The sequence below is a fragment of the Vipera ursinii genome (assembly GCF_947247035.1).
Source record: "Vipera ursinii genome assembly, chromosome: 4".
In the NCBI taxonomy this organism is placed as follows: Eukaryota; Metazoa; Chordata; class Lepidosauria; order Squamata; family Viperidae; genus Vipera; species Vipera ursinii.
The window spans coordinates 4,693,180-4,714,782 of record NC_139514.1 but is presented as its reverse complement, the minus strand read 5'-3'; the positions used below and the strand labels follow the sequence as shown (position 1 = coordinate 4,714,782).

The window sequence follows — 21,603 nt, the reverse complement described above, 5'->3', positions numbered from 1 at the left end:
GAGGACAATTAGCCAGCGGAACAGCTTGCCACCAGACGTTGTGGGCGCTTCACCAATGCAGGTTTTTAAGAAGTGACTGGACAGTCACTTGTCTGGACTGGTAAGAGGATCTCCTGCTTGAGCAAGGGGCTGGACTAGAAGACCTCCAAGGTCCCTTCCAGATCTATTCTGATTCAGGGGTTCAAATTACTATCCTGGGCTCAGTGTGCTTGGTACCTATTTATTTATTTATTTATTTATTTATTTATTTATTTATTTATTTATTTATTTATTTATTTACATTTATATACCGCCCTTTCCCGAAGGACTCAGGGCGGTTTACAGGGTAATTAAAAAACAAAATACAAACGTTAAAAAAACAAGTTTAAAAAAAATTAAATTTATCCCTGTATAAGTGAAACCCCAATTAAAATAAATTACTCCTCAGCCTGGGCCAGAGAGCTCGAAGAGCCAGGTCTTCAGGCCCCGGCGGAATGAACGGAGGTCGGGGGCAGTCCTCAGCTCCACTGGCAGCTGGTTCCAAAGGGCAGGCGCCCCCACTGAGAAGGCCCTATCCCTGGGTGTTACCCGCCGGCAGTCTCTTACCAGTGGCACCCTGAGAAGACCCTCCCTGTGGGAGCGCACTGGACGAAGGGAACTTGATGCCGGCAATGCGAATTGCTTGCCAAGTGCCCAGACGAATGGTCATATGACTACAGGTGTGCTGGTGCAGCTGTAATTCCAAATAACCAACTTATAACCATCATTTGTTCAGCACGGTCGTAACTCTGAATGGTTGCTGAATGAATGGTCGTAAGTTGAGGATTACCCGTATGTCAGAAATGATGCGGGTGTCACTTGTCCAAGGCAATTTTCCTCCCAAAAGGTCGAAATCTGATTTTATTTCTTTTTATTTATTTATTTATTCGATTTGTATACCGCCCTTCTCCCTAAGGACTCATTTTTGGTTCCAAAGCAGTTTATCATAGGCCTAGCACGGAACTGATGGTTAAATCAGAGTTGGAGTGAAAAATAGTTTGCGCCACTTATATTCCCAAGCCAGCTTTTCTATAGAATAACCTTGTCTGACTTTCTGCTCCTGCAAGTGACTTGGAACCGGCAAAAAAATTGGGATATCTAGAATGGATTTTGTATCTTTGTTACAGGGTGGAACCGCTCGGCATATGTGAGAAATTTTTGCAAGAAGTGGACTGTTTTCAAAGGTGTGTACAGTCTGGTTAGATACTCCTCGGGTGCAAGCAAGACCTTATTCTCATTTTTCTTCTCACACGTTTGTTTTATTCATACATATAGGGATTCTTTCATTCATCCATTCTTTTTAGCAGAATTACTTTCTGTCCATCTCCCTGCACCATCTGACTTTATATTTTCAAGCTGTTTTAATTACAAAAAAAGCCTCAAGTATTACACTTAGTTTGCTGATATGCGCCTGAGTTCTACAAACCTTCAGTGTGTAATTGAAAAATAAAAATAGCAAGATGCTGGGATCTGAGGCTCATCCTGGAAAGATGCCCGTCAATCAGTCAATCAATCTAGAAAAAAAATGCTGATTTAATTGAGACATTTTAGGGAAGCCATAGAGAGCAACCATTTCTGGCCAGCTACTAAGTTGTTGATTGTTGTTTCCCTGTGTCCCCTCGGCTCCTAAGTATCTGGTAGGCCAGTGTTAAATCAGCGCTCCTATTGACTGACAAGGGGCCGTTTCAGGCTTCAGTTATTTCCCTGGCTATTTTTGTCTCTACACGGCCAACAAACATAGTAGCTGAGAAACTGAATGCATGTTTGTTGCAATATGAGATTGCCAAAGAGTTCGGGTCTTCTCGTCTAACCAAGAACAAGATTAGTCAAGGCGTTACAATACAGGTGCGCTGAAAAACCTATACCTGGATTGCTGATAAGGTAGGCATGACTAACAATACCGAAAGTCTTCAATCTGGGGAGGTAATTTTAGAGCATATTCTGGATGTTCTAAGCAAATGGCTATCTTGAAGACTTTGAGAATTGTTAGCCAAGCTTGGAAGAATAAAACTTTGGTCCTGGTGACCCACTCTGATTGGATCCTGCAACATTATCCTGGGCCACACGTATACAGTTGCCACAGCATTTCAATCGGGTTGAGGTCAGGACTCTGACTGGGCCACTCCAGAAGGCGTATTCTGTTCTGTTGAAGCCATTGTTTTGTTGAATTACTTGTATGCTTTGGGTCATTGTCCTGTTGCATTACCCATTCCTCTGCGGAGCTTCAGTTGGCGGACAGATGGTCGTACGTTTTCCTGCAAAATGTCCTGATAAACTCTGGAATTCATTTTCCCATCAATGACAACAATCCGTCCAGGCCCCGAGGCAGCAAAGCAGCCCCAAACCATGATGCTCCCTTCGCCATGTTTTACAGTGGGGATGAGGTTTTGATGTTGGTGTGCTGTGCCTTTTTTTCTCCACACATAGTGTTGTGTGTTTTTCCCAAACAACTCAATTTTGGTTTCATCTGTCCACAGTATATTTTGCCAGTAGTGCTGTGGAACATCCAGGTGCTCTTTTGCAAACTTCAAAAGCCAATTAGGGAAGGGTTGGGAGGAGAGAGTGCTACAGATCAGGGGTGTCTGCGGGGTGCTATTAAAAAAAAGGCAAGAGGGCAGTCACAATCACGGAGTCGAATCTCCTGCTTTTTATGAAAACGTCACATATGAACAATAGGAGCATCGACTAACCCTTTGTGTGCACCCACTTGATTTCTCAGACGGTACCTTGCAAACCATCCCTGATGCTGCAGATGGAACAGTTCCTCCAAAGTAGGGTTCTTCGAACTCGGCCCTTTTTTGAGTTGTGAACTCAATTTTGGTTTCATCTGTCCACAGCATATTTTGCCAGTAGTGCTGTGGAACATCCAAGTGCTCTTTTGCAAACTTCAAACATGCTGCAATATTTTTTTTGGACAGCAATGGCTTCCTTCGTGGTGTCCTCCCATGTACTCTATTCTTGTTTAATGTTTTCCTTATTGTAGATGTGTCAACACAAATGTTAGCATGTGCCAGAGATTTCTGTAGGTCTTTAGCTGACACTCTAGGATTCTTCTTTACCTCATTAAGCATTATGCGCTGTGCTCTTGCAGTCATTTTTACAGGACGACCACGCCTAGGGAGAGTAGCAACAGTGCTAAACTTTCTCCATTTGTAGACAGTCTGTCTTACCGTGGACACATGAACATCAAGGCTTTTGGAGATACTTTTGTAACCCTTTCCAGCTTCATGCACGTCAACAATTCTTGATCGTAGATCTTCTGAGAGCTCTTTTCTGCGAGGCATGGTTCACGTCAGACAGTGCTTCTTGAGACCAGTAAACCCAAAACAGGTGTGTGTTTTTAAAGGGCAGGACAGCTGTCAGCAACACATCCAATATCATCACACTGGTTGGAGTCAAGGTTGGCTCATTCCTGGCTCCAATTAGCTCTTGGAGAAGTCATTAGGCTAGGGGTTCACATACTTTTTCCACCCTGCACTGTGAATGTTTACATGTTATGTTCAATTAAAACATGACAACAGCTAATGTTTGTGTAGTATTATTTTAAGCAGACTGTGTTTTTCTATTGTTGTGACTTACAGGATGTTTAGAGCGCATTTTATGGCCAATTCATGCAAAACTCCACGTAATCCCAAAGGGTTCACATACTTTTTCTTGCAACTGTATTTGCCGTCATTTGTCTCTCTTCTCTTACCTTTTCGCAGGTGTTTCATTTCCGAGCTCCCCCACATGCAAGGCAGCTTTGTGGATAAGCTTCTCGACCTGATGCCTAGATTGGTCACTTCCAAGCCTTCAGAAGTGGTCAAGATCCTCCGGGTGACCTTGCGACAGAGTAATTTCCTTCATCTTCCATTGCCAGAGAAGGTGAGATTCGTTCGTTCGTTCATCTGCCGAGCTTCTCAGTTATCCAGATCATGGTTGTCCCAAAGGTGCCTTTTTTTCAGGAGGCAACTGGACTTTCTTGGTTTTTTTTCTTTGAAGACGTTTCGCTTCTCCTCCAAGAAGCTTTTTCAGGTCTGAGTGGATGGTGAAGGATGGAAGGATTTATGTTTCTTGCAGACAGCCGGTCATTTGCCTTCTTTTAGAGCACGGGTTGGCAACCTGCGGCTCCGGAGCCGCATGTGGCTCTTTGAGCCGTCTCCTGCGGCTCCCAGCCGCCCGGTGCGCGCGCACCTCTTCGAACGGGCAGTGGTGCGCGCTCACCTCTCCAAATGGAGAGTGGCACCGCCCGTTTGGAGAGGTGCACACGCACCTCCGCGCGAATGGGCAGCGGCGCTGCTCTTTGGGAAAGCTGCCGCGGCACGTTTGCAAGCTGCTGAAAGCGGCAGTTCTGCAAACGGGCCGCAGCAGCTTTCCCAACAAGCGGCGCCGCTGCCCATTCTGAGAGGTGCGCGTGCACCTCTCCGAACGAGCGGAGGTGCGCGTGCACCTCTCCGAACGAGCGGAGGTGCGCACGCACCTCCCCAAACCTTTGGAGAGGTGCGCGTGCACCTCCGCGCGAACGGGCAGCGCCACCGCTCTTTGGGGAAGCTGTTGCGGCACGTTTGCAGGCTGCCGAAGGCGGTAGCTCTGCAAACGGGCCGTCGCCGTCGCGCAACCGGGAACCGGTTCCATCACACATAAAAAAATGGCAACTGCGCGCATCCGCGCATGCGCAAGAAAAACCCGTTTTGCGCATGCACAAAGCGTTTTTTGCGCGTGCATGGACGCACGCACGCGGCTCCCACTTTTTTTTATGTGTGATGGAACCGGTTCCCAGTGGCTCGTTTCCTTTTTCAGGTTGCCGACCCCTGTTTTAGAGGGTCGTTGAGGCCACTTGGAGGTTTTACCTGTGTCCTCAGGGTCACCTGACTGGTGCAAATGGGGGTGGAGCCTTCTTGGCTGCAGGGCGTTTTCTGCCTTGGGTCCCTCCACGGTTGAAGACAGGCACACGGGCTGTTGGGGATGAGTCTATATTGTCTGCATCTCAAACTGAAAGGCAAATGGTTCCTGTTCAGTCCCCAACAGCCTTTTGGGCTCCATTGTGGTCGTAAGTCAAGGACTACCTGTATAGGACCTTCTGCTTGAGCAGGGGGTTGGACTAGAAGACCTCCAAGGTCCCTTCCAATTCTGCTTTCCTGTTGTTGTTCAGTCATTAAATTGTGCCTGACTCTTCGTGACCCCATGGGCTTAATATCACGCCATGGGGATGGTGCAAGAGTCGCCATTGTGAAAAATGGACACGAGTCACCTTTTTCAGTGCCATTGCAACTCTGAGCGGTCGCTAAATGAATGGCTGCAAGTTGAGGACTAGGTCATATCAGGACTGAAAAAGCGAATTGCGAAGAGTTGTTTTGTCACAAGAAATGTCAGCTAATTTACCCCGTTCCTTCCCTCAGATGCACCGAGCAGCCGCCACCATTATTGAGCCCACAGGAGAATCGGACAATCCCCTTCGCTTTACGTCAGGATTAGTGGTTGCATTGGATGTGGATGCCACTCTGGAACACGTGCAAGATCCTCAAAACACAGTGAAAGTCCAGGTAACTGAATTGAGCCATGTGAAGGCCACCATGTTGGGTTAGAACAAGGATTCAGTGTTCCACCAGTTTGTCTCCAGTTCTCAGTTGGCCAAGTGCTATTCGGCATCTCGGGGTTTCTCAATCTCAGAATGGAATGGAACAGAACAGAATAGAATAGAATATATGAGGATGGGAATGGAATGGAACAGAACAGAACAGAACAGAATAGTATAGAATTAGAACAGAACAGAATAAATAGAACAGAACAAAATATAACTACAGAACAGAATAGAATAGAATATATGGGATGGGAATGGAATGGAACAGAACAGAATAGAATAGAATTAGAACAGAACAGAATAAATAGAACAGTACAGAACAGAATAGAATATGGGATGGGAATAGAATAGAACAGAATAGAATATATAGGAATGGAATGGAACAGAACAGAACAGAATTAATAGAACAGAACAGAGCAGAATAGAATAAATATATAGGAATGGGAATGGAACGGAATGGAATAACTTTATTGACACTTTAAATGTTCACTAATCGGCATACATTAAAATGAAATTTCGTTGCATACAGTTCTCAAAGAGTCACCAACTCCAATATACACTATATAAATATGACCCCCCCAAAATTTGCATATACCCACATTACATTCTATGGCACAGCGAAACAACACAGTCTAGTTTGAATATGTACATGTACGTGGTGAGAAAAACGAATCTTGTCAGTTTAGCAGACGGCTGGCTTAGGGAACAAAGCTGTTACGGAATCTGGTAATCCTGCTGGAAATACTTCGAAACCTCCTCTCAGAGGGGATCAACACTCTTGAAGATGTGTGGACTTCTAATTCCCAGGATTCCCCAGCCCGCAAGGACTACCTATCGTGAGCTTCCATGGGCTGTTTCTTTTTCTTTTTTTAAGGAGAGGGTGCTCTATAAATGCGGTGTCACAATAGCATGACCGTCTTCTTGATTGAGCCCCCCCCTCCCAAAATGTCCGTGTGATGTGGGACAAGCAGGAGACGCACCATTGAGGATTCCAGGGTTGGGAAGAGACAATCCAATCACTTTGGGTCTCTCTTTTCTTCTAGATCATGTATCCTGATGGTCAGTCCCAGGTGATCCATCCGAAACCGGCAGATTTTAGAAATCCTGGTCCAGGAAGACACCGATTAATTACTCAAGTTTACCTTTCGCATACTGCGTGGACAGGTAGGGTGAAACGTGGCTTCAGTGCATTTTTTTTTTTTTGCAATGTGTAATGTAGACCCAAAGGTGTTTTTTTCCCAGGAGGCAAGTGGATTTTCTTTTTTTCTTTTGAAGACGTTTCGCTTCTCATCCAAGAAGCTTCTTCTGCTCTGACTGGATGGTGGGGAAGGGAAGGATTTATACTCCTTACGGACCGCTGGTCATTTGCATCCTTTTAGAGAGTCGTCATTGAGGCCACTTGGAGGTTTATCTGTGCCCAAGTGCCTCAACGACTCTCCAACGGGATGCAAATGACCAGCTGCCTGCAAGCAATATAAATCCATTCCAGCTGCCTGCAAGGAGTATAAATCCATCCAGGCAGAGCTGAAGAAGCTTCTTGGATGAGAAGCGAAACGTTTTTCAAAAGAAAAAGTCTACTTGCCTCTGGAAAAAGCACCTTGGGGAGAGCCGTGACCTGGATGACGGAGAACCTCCATAGACATGCAATGTAGATTTCATCTGGGTGATTCTCAAGGTTCAAAAGAATTATTTAGGTATGTATGTGTTTGCATCCCGCCTTTATTATTTTTTGCAAGTAACTCAAGGTGCCGAACATAATCCAACACCCCTTCCTCCTCCTATTTTACCCCCAACAGCAACAATCCTGCGAGGTGGGTAAGACAGAGAGAGAGGGGGACTGGCCCACTATGGGATACGAAGGTGAAAGATTCGTTCCTCGAGCTTCTGGGTTGGTTTCCGAACGTCCTTAATCTCTACCCACACCGACACCGAACAGCACCAGTTTATTATTATTATTATTTATTGAATTTCTATACCGCCCTTCTCCCGAAGGACTCAGGGCGGTGTACAGGGCAATTAAAATACAGCATACAAAAGTTAAAAGTAAAATTAAATTAATTTAGCCCTAGCAATAAATAGTTAAAAATAAACCCCAAACCCTTAGTCCAGGCCAGCCTGTTCAAACGACCAGGTTTTCAGGTCACGGTGGAAAGAGCGAAGGTCGGGAGCCATCCGGAGCTCAACAGGCATAGGGCAGGCGCGCCCACAGAGAATGCTCTCCCCCTGGGGGCCGCCAGCCAGCACTCCCTGACCGACGGCACCCTGAGGAGGCCCTCTCTGTGGGAGCGCACAGGACAAAGGGAAGTTGACACTGGCAGCAGGTGCTCCCGTAAGTAATCCGGAGCAACACAAAAACCATCGGCCGTGCTCCCACCCGCCACACCTGGGAGTTCATCGAAGCCTGGCGCTCCACAAGTAATTCCATCAACAGACACACTGACCTACAACCAGCCTAGGAACCCCTCGGACTCCAAATCAACGTCACAGCCAACCAGAGACAGCACCGACCCGCAACCATCCCGCACAAGGCCCCACTCCCACCAGCAGTACACCTCCCAATGATTCTGACCTGATGTAACCACTGGTGGGATTCATATACCTGAACAACTGGTTCTCTGCGTGGACGCTGCTTCCGGAAGTCTGTTCTGGGACCTCCGGAAGTGGCATCCACGCACTTCTGGTGGGTTCTTCTGGGCCTAGGAGGCCTTAGCGACTCAGAATGGAGTTCCGGAAGTGGTGTCCACGCACTTCCTGTGGTCCATTCTGGGCCTTGCGAAAAAGATCTAGGCCTTCAGCCGGTTTGCCGAAGTCAATAAAAAAATTAGCTACTGGTTTTACTGAGCCGGTGCGAATCAGCTGAATCCCACCACTGGATGTAACCTCCCCATTACCAGACCCATCACAGGATTCTCACTGTTGACTCACACCTGAGCCATCACAAGACCCTCACTTGACACACCCACACCTGAAGCCCTTATAAGGACACGGACACTGACATCGCGTAAACTCTGCTGAAGATGTTACCTAACCTGGTAACGAAATGTTCGGAAACCAACCCACAAGCTCGGAGAACAAACCATCACGTTCGTCCTACACCTGAGCTACAAATATTTGCCTCCATTGCAAATTATGGGATATCTTTCAGGGGTAGGTGGTCCCAGACAGTGCAGCAGTAAAATGGAATATTCCCAAATGCAGGGGATATATTGCACACACCGAACTTCAGGAAAGTTTCAGACGTGAAGGGCTGGAGAAAGTCGTTAATATATTTGATACTCCGCGAGTTCCTTATTAAGAGCTTTGGGCAGAACAAATGGCACGTGCTTGTTAAAACAAACGCACGAAAAATTAATTAAGCTACGTTCAATTATTTGTTGGGGAAAAAATGCCTCGCTTGTTAGTGACTTTATAGGTAATCCTCATTTTAGGACTGTACGTGAGTCTGCCTTAAGTCATCGATGGTAGAAAAAGGCCGCCAAGTGTTTGGATCCGTTTTTATGACCGTTTTTCCCGCAGGAGTTGTTAAGTGGACTCCACCGTGGGAAAGCAACCAGCACAGTGGCAAAATAAACGCTGCCGTCGTAAAACGAACCCATTGCTTGCCATGGGCCATTTTTTGCTGAAAAACAAAAAGCGTGTGTTGGTTTGCAGCAAAAAAATGTCATAAAATAAAGTCACGTTACCGTGGGACGTGGCAAACAGCCATTGTGGGTATGAAGCCGTGCAAGGAATAGAATTTTGGGAGTTTTGATGTCCTTTGTTGTGTACAGGTAGTCCTCGAGTTACGACCACAATTGAGCCCAAAAATTTCAGTTGCTAAACAAGTCAATTAAGTGAATTCTGTCTCCCTTTTACAACCTTTCTTGACAACAAGAATCGCTGCAGCTGCTAACGTTAGTAACACAGCCGTTAAGGGAATCTGGCTTCCCCCGTCGACTTTGCTTGTCAGAAGGTGGCCAGAGGGGGATCACGTGACCCCGGGACTCTGTGACCTGTCACAAAGACATGCCAGTTGCCAAGCCTCTGAATTTTGATCACGTGACCCCGGGGATGCTGCAATGTGAAAAAAGTGTCATAAATGGTCATAAATCTGTCATGCCTCCGACAGATGGAACTCATTAAAGAACTTCGAGGTGTTGTTTACCTTAAAGAATCTTTATTGGAGTAGCCTAGCATCGAAGCCAAAATCTTGAGTTTCCCTCCCCTGAGCACATAGTATCAAAGCACAATTCCCTCCTCCAATTAACAGTCATAAATCACATCCTCCAATTAGTTTGAAGTGCAGCCTTCCCCTCCAGCTCTCCAATTCTTTATCCTTTATTTCAATAACCTTGGTTCTCACACTAGGTTCAGCATTGTTATGTCTAGCTAAACTCCCGTGCACATTCCTCCTCTTGCCCCCGCCCCCGTCCCCCCCCAGTATCATCTAATTCTAACTCTAATTCTAAGAGTAAAACACAAGAAGAAAAATCCTCTCCACATGTTGTCAAAGGAAAAACATCCGATGTTAGCAGCATTGACAGAATCACTTTTTACAAGTGCCGTAACTTTGGCCGGTCACTAAACGAACGGTTGTTAACGTTGAGGACTACCTGTGTGTTAGATGCTTTTTGAAACCTGGCAGATTTGAGACCTTTTCCTTCTATCCCCCACCCCCTTTGCTCCAGAACCTTGTCAAGTTGAACTCCGTCTTCTCCTGGCCTACAGTTCGGACAGAACCAAGGCCTCCGTGGACCTCTCGCGCCCAACCTGGGGAGATGCCCCGGATCTTCTCCCCGCATCTGAGGGCAGCATCGAAGGGACTCTCCTGTTCGGCAAACCAGTCAAAGTTTATATTATGCCCAAGCCTGCTAGACGGTGAAAGCTGTAGTTGCAAAATCAATTTTCCTTTTTTGGGGGGGGGATTTAAATCTGTTTTGGAAGTTGACGGGACTTCCATAAAGACCATCGGAGTGGACCTATGGTGGGAGACGGTACCCGTTGGCCTCCTTTTTTAAAAACTCTGCTCTCTTCTCTGCTTACGGAAGAGCCTGTGACTGGAAAACGGTAAAAGAAGTTGCTACTCAGAGAATATAGATATATATATATATAGATATATAGGCTACGGTCATTTATTCCGTCACCCAGCAACCTCCTTAAAAATGCAGAATGGTGTGGTATAGCTTGCCCAGCCAAGAGGTTTGCAGTTGAGCGCTTCCAACACATCTAGAGGGGTGATAGGTTGGGAAAAATCTGATCTCGGTCACTCTGCTTCGGCCTTTTTCAGACTTTTAGGAGGCTGGGCAGTGTTTCTTTTAGCAACTTTTTACTTATACTTTCCGATTTGCAAGATTTTGTTAATGTAGAAGAATAGAATGGAATGGAATGGAATGGAATGGAATAGAATAGAATAGAATAGAATAGAATAGAATAGAATAGAATAGGACAGGGCTTTTCAACCAGTGGTACCGGTACCACCTGTGGTACATGGGCACCTGGCAGGTGGTACGCGACCATCCTAGAGAAGTGGTAGCGGGGGAGGGGAATGAGCTGAACCAGTGGCAGCACCGTGGCAGCACCGCACAAGCCAGAGCGAGACACGGCTGGAGCTGCAGGGCTGTCAGGGCTCAGCAGAAGCACCAGGATCAGCGCCAGAATCCAGCTGGAGCTCTGCACTAATCCTGGCGCTTCTGCTGAGCCCAGAAGAAGCACCGATCAGGTGGAATGTTGCAGCATCTCCAGGGTCTTGTGATTTACATTCAGATGCTTGGCAACCGATTCATATTTATGACGGTCAGTGTCCCAGGGTCACGTGAAGTGACCAAAACCTGCTGTAACCACCCAGCAGAGGGGGGGGGATAAAAACCAAACACCCCCCACCCCACCCCTGCTGCCAATCCTCAACAGAAAAGCTCACAACAATGAAAACCTCGCACAGGAGGAAGAGCACCGCCAGGCGGGCAGGCAGGTGTCTTGCTTGGCTGTGGCTTGGGGGGCACATTTTCACTGCCATTGTAACTTCGAACAGTCACTAAGCGAACTGTTGTAAGTCAAGGACTACCTGTACTTCATCACTTTTTTCCTTTTTTTGTTTTTGGGTCATCAGGTTTTTGACACCTTGCTAGGCGACTGGGGGTACTCGGATGTTGCCATATCCTAAAAGTGGTACAATGGGTGAAAAGGTTGAAAAGCCCTGGAATAGGAGAATAGAATAGAATAACAGAACAGGAAAGACTAGACTAGAACAGAACAGAACAGAACAGAATAGAATTACAAAGTTGGAAGGGACTTTGGAGGTCATCTAGTCCAACCCTCTGCTCAGGCAGGAAACCCTATACCATTTTGGTCAAATGGTTGTGCAATTCTCTTCTTAAAAATGACCAGTGTTAGAGCATTCACAAATTCTGGAGGCAAGTTGTTTCTTTATGTAATTTTACAATAATGTAGAATTAGCTTGTCTGGCTGTGTTTTCCCTCCATCTGGGCTACCTGGCAAGGCTGTCACCTTCCCTCTAGTTTTCCTTTATGCACTTGAACACAAGCCGATAAAAATGGCTGCGGCCTTTGTTATTTTTGCAAATGGTTTTATTCCTGGGTGGAAAGTGTTCAGATGTTGGCACAGCACACATACGCAGAAAATGTTCCTTTTAATTTCCCCAAAGGAACCAGGTAGAAGACAAGAGAGAGGGGTTTTGACGTCAGCCCTCTAACACAGAGGTCTCCAACCTTGGCAACTTTAAGACTTGTGGACTTCAACTCCCAGAATTCCTCAGCCAGCTTTGCTAGCTGAGGAATTCTGGGAGTTGAAGTCCACAAGTCTTAAAGTTGCCAAGGTTGAGGACCCCTGCTCTAACAGGTAGAATGGAAGACTCCACCCACTCTGACTCCCTGGGAAGCCAAAATATTATATTCTTTCACAGCCTGCTCTGTTTGCAAGACCATCACATCAATTCCATGCTTCTTCAGATACTCCACTGTGGCTGGCGGGACCTGGGGGGGGGGGAGAGGGAAAACAGTGAAAATCTGTGGCATCGGTGGAGCAATTTTCTTTATTAAAATAGCATTAACCCACTTTTACATCTATATCAGAACCTCAAACACGTTAACCATTGATTAAAAAGAAAGAGTGCTGGTGCAACAGGGTGTAAGGACATAAAAATAACCCTAGGGGATCAGGTAAAGCAGGGGTCTTCAAACCTGACCCTTGCAGACTTCAACTCCCAGAATTCCTCAGCCAACATGGGGGAACTATGGCCCCTTCATGACTTGCGGACTTCAACTCCCAGAATGCCTCAGCCAACATGGGGAAACTGGCCCCTTCATGAGTCGTGGACTTCAACTCCCAGAATTCCTCAGCCAGCATGGGGGAACTATGGCCCCTTCATGACTTGCGGACTTCAACTCCCAGAATTCCTCAGCTAGCATGGGGGAACTATGGCCCCTTCATGACTTGCGGACTTCAACTCCCAGAATTCCTGAGCCAGTATGGAGGAACTATGGCCCCTTCATGACTTGCGGACTTCAACTCCCAGAATTCCTCAGCCAGCATGGGGAACTATGGCCCCTTCATGACTTGCGGACTTCAACTCCCAGAATTCCTCAGCCAGCATGCCTGGCTGAGGAATTTTGGGAGTTGAAGTCCGCAAGTCATGAAAGGGCCGAGTTTGAAGACCCCTGAGGTAAAGTGTCAGGAATTTCAAAATTGTTATTATGTCCTACAACAATACATCTTCAGTACAGGCAGTCCTCGACGTAACGACCACAATGGAGCCCACAATTTCTGTTGCTGAGTGAGATGGTTGTTAAGTGAGCTTTGCTCCATTTTGCGACCTTTCTTGCCATGGTTCTTAAGCGAATCGCTGCAGTAGTTAAGTTAGTAAGACGGTGGTGAACTGAATCTGGCTTCCCCCCTGGACTTTGCTTGTCAGAAGGTCGCAAAAGGGGATCAGGTGACCCTGGGACACTGCGACCGTCATAAATACGAGTCAGTTGCCAAGCGTCTGAATTTTGATCATGGGGCCACAGAGATGTTCTAAGTGTGACAAACTGTTATAAGTCACGTTTTTTCAGTGCTGTTGTAACGCTGGACGGTCACTAAAATTGTAAGTCAAGGACTGCCTGTTGTTCGAATGGACCCCTTTCCCTTTCCTTCTGTTCCCATTCTTTTCCTTTCCTTTCCTTTCCTTTCCTTTCCTTTCCTTTCCTTTCCCATCCTTTCCCTTCCCTTCCCTTTCCCTCTACTTCCCTTCCCTTCCCATTCTTTTCCTTCCTTTTCCCTTCCCCTCCCCTTTCCTTCCCCCCCTTTTTCTTTCCCTTCCTTCCCATCCTTATTTTTTTTAAATCCCATTTATATCCCACCCTTCTCCGAAGACTCAGGGCAGCTTACAATCTAAAGCACAGTAGCCTTCATTCTATGTATATGCCTGCTTCCCTTCCCCTCCTTTTCCTTTCCCTTCCTTCTCATCCATTTCCTTCCCTTCCCCTCCCCTTTCCTTCCCCTCCTTTTCCTTTCCTTTCCTTCCTCCTTCCCCTCTTCTTCCTTTCCCCTTCCCTTCTCCCCCAATACTGAAGAGAAAAGAGATGGGGAATCTTGATTTCCCCCCCCCTCACCCGCTCCTTTCTTGTTCATGCTAACCTGATATTTACAGACCGGTCACTGAGTTGAATTCCTACCTCAAGGCCATCTCAACACCAGTCAGACGCCTCTGTTAGGCTCCCACAAAGGTGATGGAGACACAGCCTTTCTCACCCTCCATCCCCTCCAACCGATCACCCAGAAAACCCTGCAACCACCCAGGGCTCTCAAGGCTGACCGTCCTTAACCAGAGCTCTTTTCCAAGAATTTGGCGGCCATAATCTCCTCCAAACTCCATCCAAGGGATCGGCCGTAACCCCACGCCCCGGAAGGTATTCCAAGCCGCTTGTGTGTCTGCAAGGGCACCACAAGCGATCTTGTTATGTTCTGCCATCAGCTAAACAAAGCCAGTGCGGGTCTTGGGCTGTAATAATTGAAGCATTGTGTGTCCAGGTTAGAATAGAATAGAGCTGGAAGGGACCTTGGAGGTCTTCTAGTCCAGCCCCTCTAGAACCTATAACATCTCAAGACAGGTGAATGTCCAGTCTCTTAAAAACCTCCAGTGATGGTGCAACCCACAATTTCTGGAGGCAGGGTTGTTCCACGGGTTAATTGTCCTCACTGTCAGGAAGTTTCTCCTTAATTCCAGGTTGCTTCTCTCTTTGAGCAGTTTCCATCCATTATTCTTTGTCCTGCCTTCAGGTGCTTTGGAGAATAGGTGGATCCTCCTCCTCTCTGTGGCAGCCCCTAAGACAGGGGTCTTCAAACTTGGCCCTTTTATGACTTGTGGACTTCAACTCCCAGAATTCCTCAGCCAGCGTGCTTGGCTGAGGAATTCTGGGAGTTGAAGTCCACAAGTCATAAAAGGGCCAAGTTTGAAGACCCTTGCCCTAAGATATTGGGCGACTGCTATCATGTCTCCCCCTGGTCCTTCACTTCCCTAGACTAGCCGTGCCCAGTTCCTTCAGCCGTTCTTCATGTTTTAGCCTCCACTCCCCTAATCATCTTTGTTGCTCTGCTCTCCTTTGATGAATGAAGAATATTCTCGCCTAGCAGGAAACCCGATCCTTGCTCTTTCCGGCGGCTCAGGGCTCAGCTCACCTGAGAAAAACCTACCTGCAAGGCCTCGCTCATGCCCCGACCGATGACTAATGTTTTCACACCCTTTTCAAGAACTTCTTTCACATCGGCAGGCTGAACTCCAGGGATGTGCTGGGTAGGGCGGAAAAGAGAAGTTAAGGAGAGATGGTTTTGCCATGGCACCAAATTAATACGGGATGGTCCACGAGGAGTGCTGGGATTCAGCCGGCTCGCACCAATTGGACAGAACCGGTAGCTAAATTTTTGCTGCATTCGGAGAACTGGCTGGCTTCCAGAAATCCAGGCTAGGCCTGCCGGAAGTGCATGGAAGTCCATTCCGGAAGTCCACTGGAAGTGCGTGGATGCCACTTCCGGAAGTCCATTCTAGGCCTTAGAGGCCTAGAACCGCCTACCGGAAGTGCGTGGATGCCACTTCCGGAAGTCCGTTCTAGGCCTTGGAGGCCATTGAATAAGAGAACTGGTTGTTCAAGTATTTGAATTCTACCACTGTCCTCGACCGTACGACCACGATTGAGCCCAGAATCGATGTTGCTAAGTGAAAAAATTGTGAAGTGACTCTTGCCCCATTTTACGACTTTTCCTTCCATATTTGTTAAGGGAATGACTGCAGTTGTTAAATTAGGAACGGTGGTTGAGTGAATCTGGCTCTCCCCCCATTGACTTTGCTTGACAGAAAGTCGCAAAAGGGGATCACGTGACCCCGGGACACTGCCAACCGTCATAAATATGAATCAGTTGCCAAGCTTCTGAATTTTGATCACCTGACCGTGGGGAATCACGTGACCCGGGACACTGGAATTGTCATAAATATGTCAAGCATCCGAATGTAAGTCACGTGATCATGGGGAGGCTGCAGCAGTTGTAAGTGTGGAAAATGATCATAAGACACTTTTTTCAGCGCCATTGGAACTTTGGACATTAAATGAACTGTTGTAAGATGAGGACTACCTGTATCGATTTCACTAGAGTTGGGGGAGCGCAGGTTGAGAATTGGCACCGTTCAAGGAAGCAGCCTTAAGCTTCATGGCTCCTTCTGCTGTGGCAGAGGCACGGAAGCTCCCGCAGCCTTTTTTATGATACAGATAGTCCTTGACTTACAACCATTCGTTTAGTGACCGTTTGAAATTACCACAGTAGTGAAAAAAAGAGACAGTCTGGAGTTCGATCCTGACCGGCTCAAGGTTGACTCAGCCTTCCCTCCTTCCGAAGTCGATAAAATGAGGACCCAGATTGTTGGGGGCAAATATGCTGAGTCTGTAAACCGCTTAGAGGGTTGTGAAGCGGCATATAAGTCTAGTATTGGGAAGGAGGGAGGGAGGAGCCGTGATGGCGCAATACTTAGAATAGTTAGAATGCAGCATTGTAGGGCCATAAAGCTCTGTGAAGCAGTATATAAGTTTAACCTTATATTTAAGTATGTAAGTTTCAATGTTATTGCGAAGGAAGGAAAGAAGGAAAGGGAAGAAAGGGAGGAGGGAGGGAAGGAAGAAAGGAAGGGAGGGAGGGAAGGAACGGAAGGAAGATAGGAAGGGAGGGAAGGAAGGAATGGAAGGGAGGGAGGGGAGGGAGGGAGGGAGGGAGGGAAGGAAGGAAGGAAGGAAGGAAGGAAGGAAGGAAGGAAGGAAGGAAGGAAGGAAGGAAGGAAGGTAGAAATGGAGGGAGGGAAGGAAAGAGGCATGGTGCCACAGTGGTTAGAATGCAATACTGCAGGCTAACTCTGCCGACTGCCAGCAGTTCGATCATGACCGGCTGAAGGTTGACTCAGCCTTCCCTTCTTCTGAGGTCAGTAAAATGAGGACCCAGATTGTTGGGGGCACACACCCACACACCGACCAGTCAGCTTTTGCTACTTAACGCTATTCCCCAACCCTTTCGTAGAATCTGATTCCACGAAGGAGAAGAACCTCAAGCGTTTTTCGGGCCTAGCTTCCCGCTGATCGAATTAACCTCTTCTGGTAAATGACAGCTTCGTTGAGGCAGATCTGACTTTTTTTTTAGCCTGTTTGCCTGTTTCCCTTCTGCCTTCTCATTGTAATTTGTATGCAAATTTGCATAATAAACCACTGCAGGCTTCCGGCTCCCTAGACAGTGTGCAGCTGCTCCCAGTAGGCCTGGGGGGTGCCTGTGTGTGTGTGCGTATGTCTATTTTTAACAAGCTTTTATTTATTAATTTCCATTTTATCAACCTTTGAAATCAGCCCTCTCCCTCACAGAGGGACTCCGGGACGTGTACAAAGAAAATAACGTAAAAATAGTATTTTTTTAAAAAAAGATTTTTTCTCTAAATGAAATTTACAAAGGTGTGGGTGAATTAAAAACCAATTATTAAAAAAAAGTTCATTACAATCATCCCACAGAACCAGTCCAGTCTTCTGATGAAGTGCCAGGAGGGGTGCGTGGAAAGTCATTTTTTTTTTTTGATGCGGTTAGACTTCCATTCTGTTCGGGTTTTTTTTAATCCAAAAATCACCGTGCAGGGATCTATTTTTTTCTAAGTGGGGCGGGGGTGGGGAAATGACAATGGATTAAGAAAGAGTCGGTGTCTGAGCAATGCGCAAGGAAAACATTTTTCCTCCCACCTCCAGAAACTTTTTACAGTGACCCATTACAATTCTGTGGGAAAGAAAAAAGAGAATTTAATGTATAGGTAGGTAGTCCTCACATAATCCAAGACACTGCAACCGTCATAAACACATGCCAGTTGCCACACATCTGAAGTCTGATCACGTGACCCTACAGAGGCTATTGCAGGCATGGTTGTAAGTCGCTTTTTTCGGTGGTATTATAACTTCAGTCACTAAACGAACTGCGGTAAGTCAGTCAAGCACTGCCTGTAGACATGGCCATCTATGACTCAGTTTAAATGTCTCAGTTGTCACAGATAATAGGTTTGTGTGTCTTTACCCCAAAGGAAAAAAAAACATTTTTATTCTATTTGGGGTCATTTCTCCAGGTTTGGGAAGCTTGTGCAGGAATCAAATAAGATGGGAGGTCATATTTTTCTAGCTTGCTTGACACCAGGGCCTGAGGGAATTCCCCATTAATAATAATAAAGTTGGAAGAGACTTTGGGGGGGGGTCATCTAGTCCAACCCCATGCTCAGGCAGGAAACCCTACACCATTTCAGACAAATGGCTGTCCAATCTCTTTTTCAAAACTTCCAGTATTAAGAGCATCCACAACTTCTGGAGGCAGGTAGTTCCACTGGTTAATTGTTCTGTCAGGAAATTCCTCCTTAGTTCCAGCTTGTTTCTCTCCTTGATTACTTTCCATCCATTCTTGTTTGCTGGAGAAGACTCCTGCGAGTCCCTTGGACTGCAAGGCGATCAAACCGGTCAGTCCTAGAGGAGATCAACCCTGACTGCTCTTTAGAAGGCCAGATCCTGAAGCTAAAACTCAAATACTTTGGCCACCTAATGAGAAGGAAGGAGTCCCTGGAGAAGAGCCTAATTTGCTGGGAAAGGTTGAGGGCGAGAGAAGAAGGAGACGACAGAGAACGAGGTGGCTGGATGGAGTCACTGAAGCAGAAGACATGAGCTTAAATGGACTCCAGAAGATGGTAGAGGACAGGAAAGCCTAGAGCACAGGTCTGCAACCCGCGGCTCCGGAGCCGCATGCGGCTCTTTCAGCCATCTCCTGCGGCTCCCAGTCCTCTGCCATGTGCAGTCCAAAAAAAAAAGTGGGACTAAAAAAGTTCAACCAATCAATTCAAATATGCAGGGTAGGTGCATATCTCGCATTGGCTCCGCTCTTCAGTCAAACCCTGTTCTGCGCATGCACGCATGTATGCGCACGTGCACACATTTTTTTGCGGCTCCCAGTTTTCCCTTTTGCGAGGGAACCGGTTCTGAGTGGCTCTTTCACTGTTTCAGGTTGCTGACCCTTGGCCTAGAGGAACGTTGTCCATAGGGTCGCGATGGGTCGGACACGACTTCGCAACTAACAACAACAATTCTTGTTTTGTCTTCAGGCGCTTTGGAGAATAGTTTGACCCCCTCCTCTTCTTTGTGGCAGCCCCTCAAATATTGGAAGACTGCTATCATGTCCCCTCTGGTCCTTCTCTTCATTAAACCAGACATACCCAAATACCAAATCCAAACCTGCTTCTGGAGGAAGGTTGTCCCACTGGTTAATTGTTCTCACTGTCAGGAAGTTTCTCCTTAGTTCCAGGTTGCTTCTCTCCTTGATGAGTTTCCATCCGTTGCTTCTTGTCCTGCCTTTGGGCTGGACAAAGCTGGGATTCTTTCCAGGGCATAAAACTGCCTGATGATGACGACAGAGGAGACCCCCAAAAGAATTCTCCCAGGATGGGCCAAGATACCTACCTCTGTGCCCGTTTCTCTCCAATCCCATGTCCGGCTGCCTCCGGGCCACACTTTACAGTCTTTATAGGTGGTGGGGCAGCCTCTCACGCTCATCCGTCCCCATGAGAGGGAGGCAATTTCGGGGGAAGACATAGCCTGGTGGGTGTCTGTAAGGGAAAGAGAACAAGAGTTAAAAGGAAGTGGAGAAGTGGCCTTGCGGTAAGGCTGGGCAACGATGGCAACTTTAGGAACTGTGGACTTCAACCTGTGGAGTTGAAGTCCACAGGTCCTAAAGTTGCCTTAATTCCTGACTCCTAAAATAAGCCATCAAAGAGAAGGAGATAGGGCAGGGTAGGCAACCTCGGCTCTTTTACGACTCATGGACTTCAACTCCCAGAATTCCTGAGTCAGCATAGCTGACTCAGGAATTCTGGGAGTTGAAATCCATGAGTCATAAAAGAGCCGAGGTTGCCTACCCGAGATAGGCCTTTTAAGTTCTAGGCTGCATTGACAGAGGGATAGAATCAAGATGACGGGAAGTGTTGATACCACTTTACAATGTCTTGGTCAGACCACACTTGGAATGCGGCATCCAGTTTTGATCCCCACGATATAAAAAAAGATCTTGAGACTCTAGAAAGAATACATAGAAGAGCAACAATGATGATCACAGGGCTAAAACATATTGCTGGAATTGGTTATGTCTCGTTTAATGAAGAGAAGGACCAGAGGGGACATGATCGCAGTCTTCCAGTATCTCAGGGGCTGCCCCAAAGAAGAGGGAGTCAAGCTATTCTCCAAAGCGCCTGAAGGCAGAAGAAGCAACAGATGGAAACTCATCAAGGAGAGAAGCAACCTAGAACTGAGGAGAAACTTCCTGACAGTGAGGACAATTAACCAGGGGAACAACCTGCCTCCAGAAGCTGTGAATGCTCCAACACTGGAAGTTTTTAAGAAGAGACTGGAGAACCATTTGTCTGAAATGGTACAGGGTTACCTGCCTGAGCAGGGGGTTGGACTAGATGACCTCCAAAATCCATTCCAACTCTGTTGTCCTGTCATATCCTTTCTTATTGTTTATTCTATTCTATTCCTAATTGTAATCTATTTCTATTTCTATTTCTATTTCTATTTCTATTTCTTATTCTATTCTATTCTATTCTATTCTATTCTATTCTATTCTATTCTATTCTATTCCCATATTTTACAACCTGCCTGTTTTAGTGTTATTTTGTCTTATTTTATTTATTTGTCAAATTTCCACACTAGCCATTTCAGCTGAGGGACTCTAGGTGGTTTGTACAGGCCGTCCTCGACTTACAACAGTTCGTTTAGTGACTGCTTAGTCACAATGGCCCTGAGAAAAGTGACTTGTGTCCGTTTTTCACACTTAACGGCTGTTGCAGCGTAGCCCAGGGTCACGTGATCCAAATTCAAGACACTGGTCAACTGACTCGTATTTATGACGGTTACAGCGTCTCCAGGATCGCTTGATCCCCTTTTGTGACTTTCTGACCAGCAAAGTCAACGGGGGAGAGCCAGACTCGCTTAACAACCATCTTACTAATTTAGCAAGGGCAGTGATTCACCTGACAACCGTGGTCGTAAAACGGGGCAAACGTACTCAACAGTCTCGCTTACCAACGGAAATTCTGGGGCTCGATGGTGGCCGTAAGTCGAGGACTATTTTGTACTCCAAAGGCAGCTGGCAAGCCCCCACCCAAGAAGGCGCCCCTCCCCCAGATCCGCCAGACTACAGTTCCCATCATCCACAGCCTGGGCGCGGCAAGTAACGGGCTTTGTAGTCCGCTCACCTGTCCAGGCCGCGGACCTGTCGCTTTCCTGTCCGGGAGGAAACGCCCCCTCGCGCCCCTCATTGGCCAAAGGCGATGTGACAAACACGGGCCGCGCCCACTAACAAACCTCTCCACAACATTGCCGCCACCACCACCACCGCCACCCTCCGCGCGCGCGCAAGCCAGTTAGTACCACGCCCACTTTTTTGGGGGGGCGGGCGGAGTCTCGACGGCCGCCTTCCCTCGAGCCTTCTATTATGATTGGGCCCCC

General features: G+C 47.0%; 2 protein-coding genes across 3 annotated transcripts in view; one reads left to right on the top strand and one right to left on the bottom strand.

Moving 5' to 3' along the window:
* Positions 1-10,671, top strand: part of INTS4 (integrator complex subunit 4) — a 34,650-nt gene extending 23,979 nt beyond the window's left edge. Inside the window, exons 15-19 of the mRNA XM_083362528.1 lie at positions 1,146-1,202; positions 3,723-3,882; positions 5,397-5,540; positions 6,622-6,742; positions 10,246-10,671. Of these exons, the coding sequence (XP_083218654.1) occupies positions 1,146-1,202; positions 3,723-3,882; positions 5,397-5,540; positions 6,622-6,742; positions 10,246-10,439 (676 nt within the window). The 3' untranslated portion in view covers positions 10,440-10,671. The remainder of the gene's footprint in view (positions 1-1,145; positions 1,203-3,722; positions 3,883-5,396; positions 5,541-6,621; positions 6,743-10,245) is intronic.
* AAMDC (adipogenesis associated Mth938 domain containing) lies at positions 10,483-21,466 on the bottom strand. Of its 2 annotated transcripts, none has more exons than XM_083362206.1 (4): positions 21,351-21,466; positions 19,558-19,703; positions 15,248-15,343; positions 10,483-12,546 (listed from the first exon to the last, which is right to left on the bottom strand). In XM_083362206.1, the coding sequence occupies exons 2-4, from the start codon at positions 19,687-19,689 to the stop codon at positions 12,406-12,408; spliced, it is 369 nt and encodes a 122-aa protein (XP_083218332.1). In that variant the 5' UTR covers positions 19,690-19,703; positions 21,351-21,466; the 3' UTR covers positions 10,483-12,405. The 2 variants fall into 2 exon arrangements, with proteins under 2 accessions (XP_083218332.1, XP_083218333.1); XM_083362207.1 differs by having other exon boundaries at positions 21,178-21,367.
* Positions 21,467-21,603: the final 137 nt, after the last annotated feature.

Bases quoted from the DNA above. Each gene is read 5' to 3' on its own strand.
- AAMDC (XM_083362206.1), bottom strand. From the start codon at position 19,689: ATGTCTTCCCCCGAAATTGCCTCCCTCTCATGGGGACGGATGAGCGTG. The intron at 15,344-19,557 runs GTAGGTATCTTG...CGCCCTACCCAG, and splicing joins GGAGAGAAACGGGCACAGAG to CACATCCCTGGAGTTCAGCC. The intron at 12,547-15,247 runs GTAGGTTTTTCT...CCCCCCCCCCAG, and splicing joins GCATGAGCGAGGCCTTGCAG to GTCCCGCCAGCCACAGTGGA.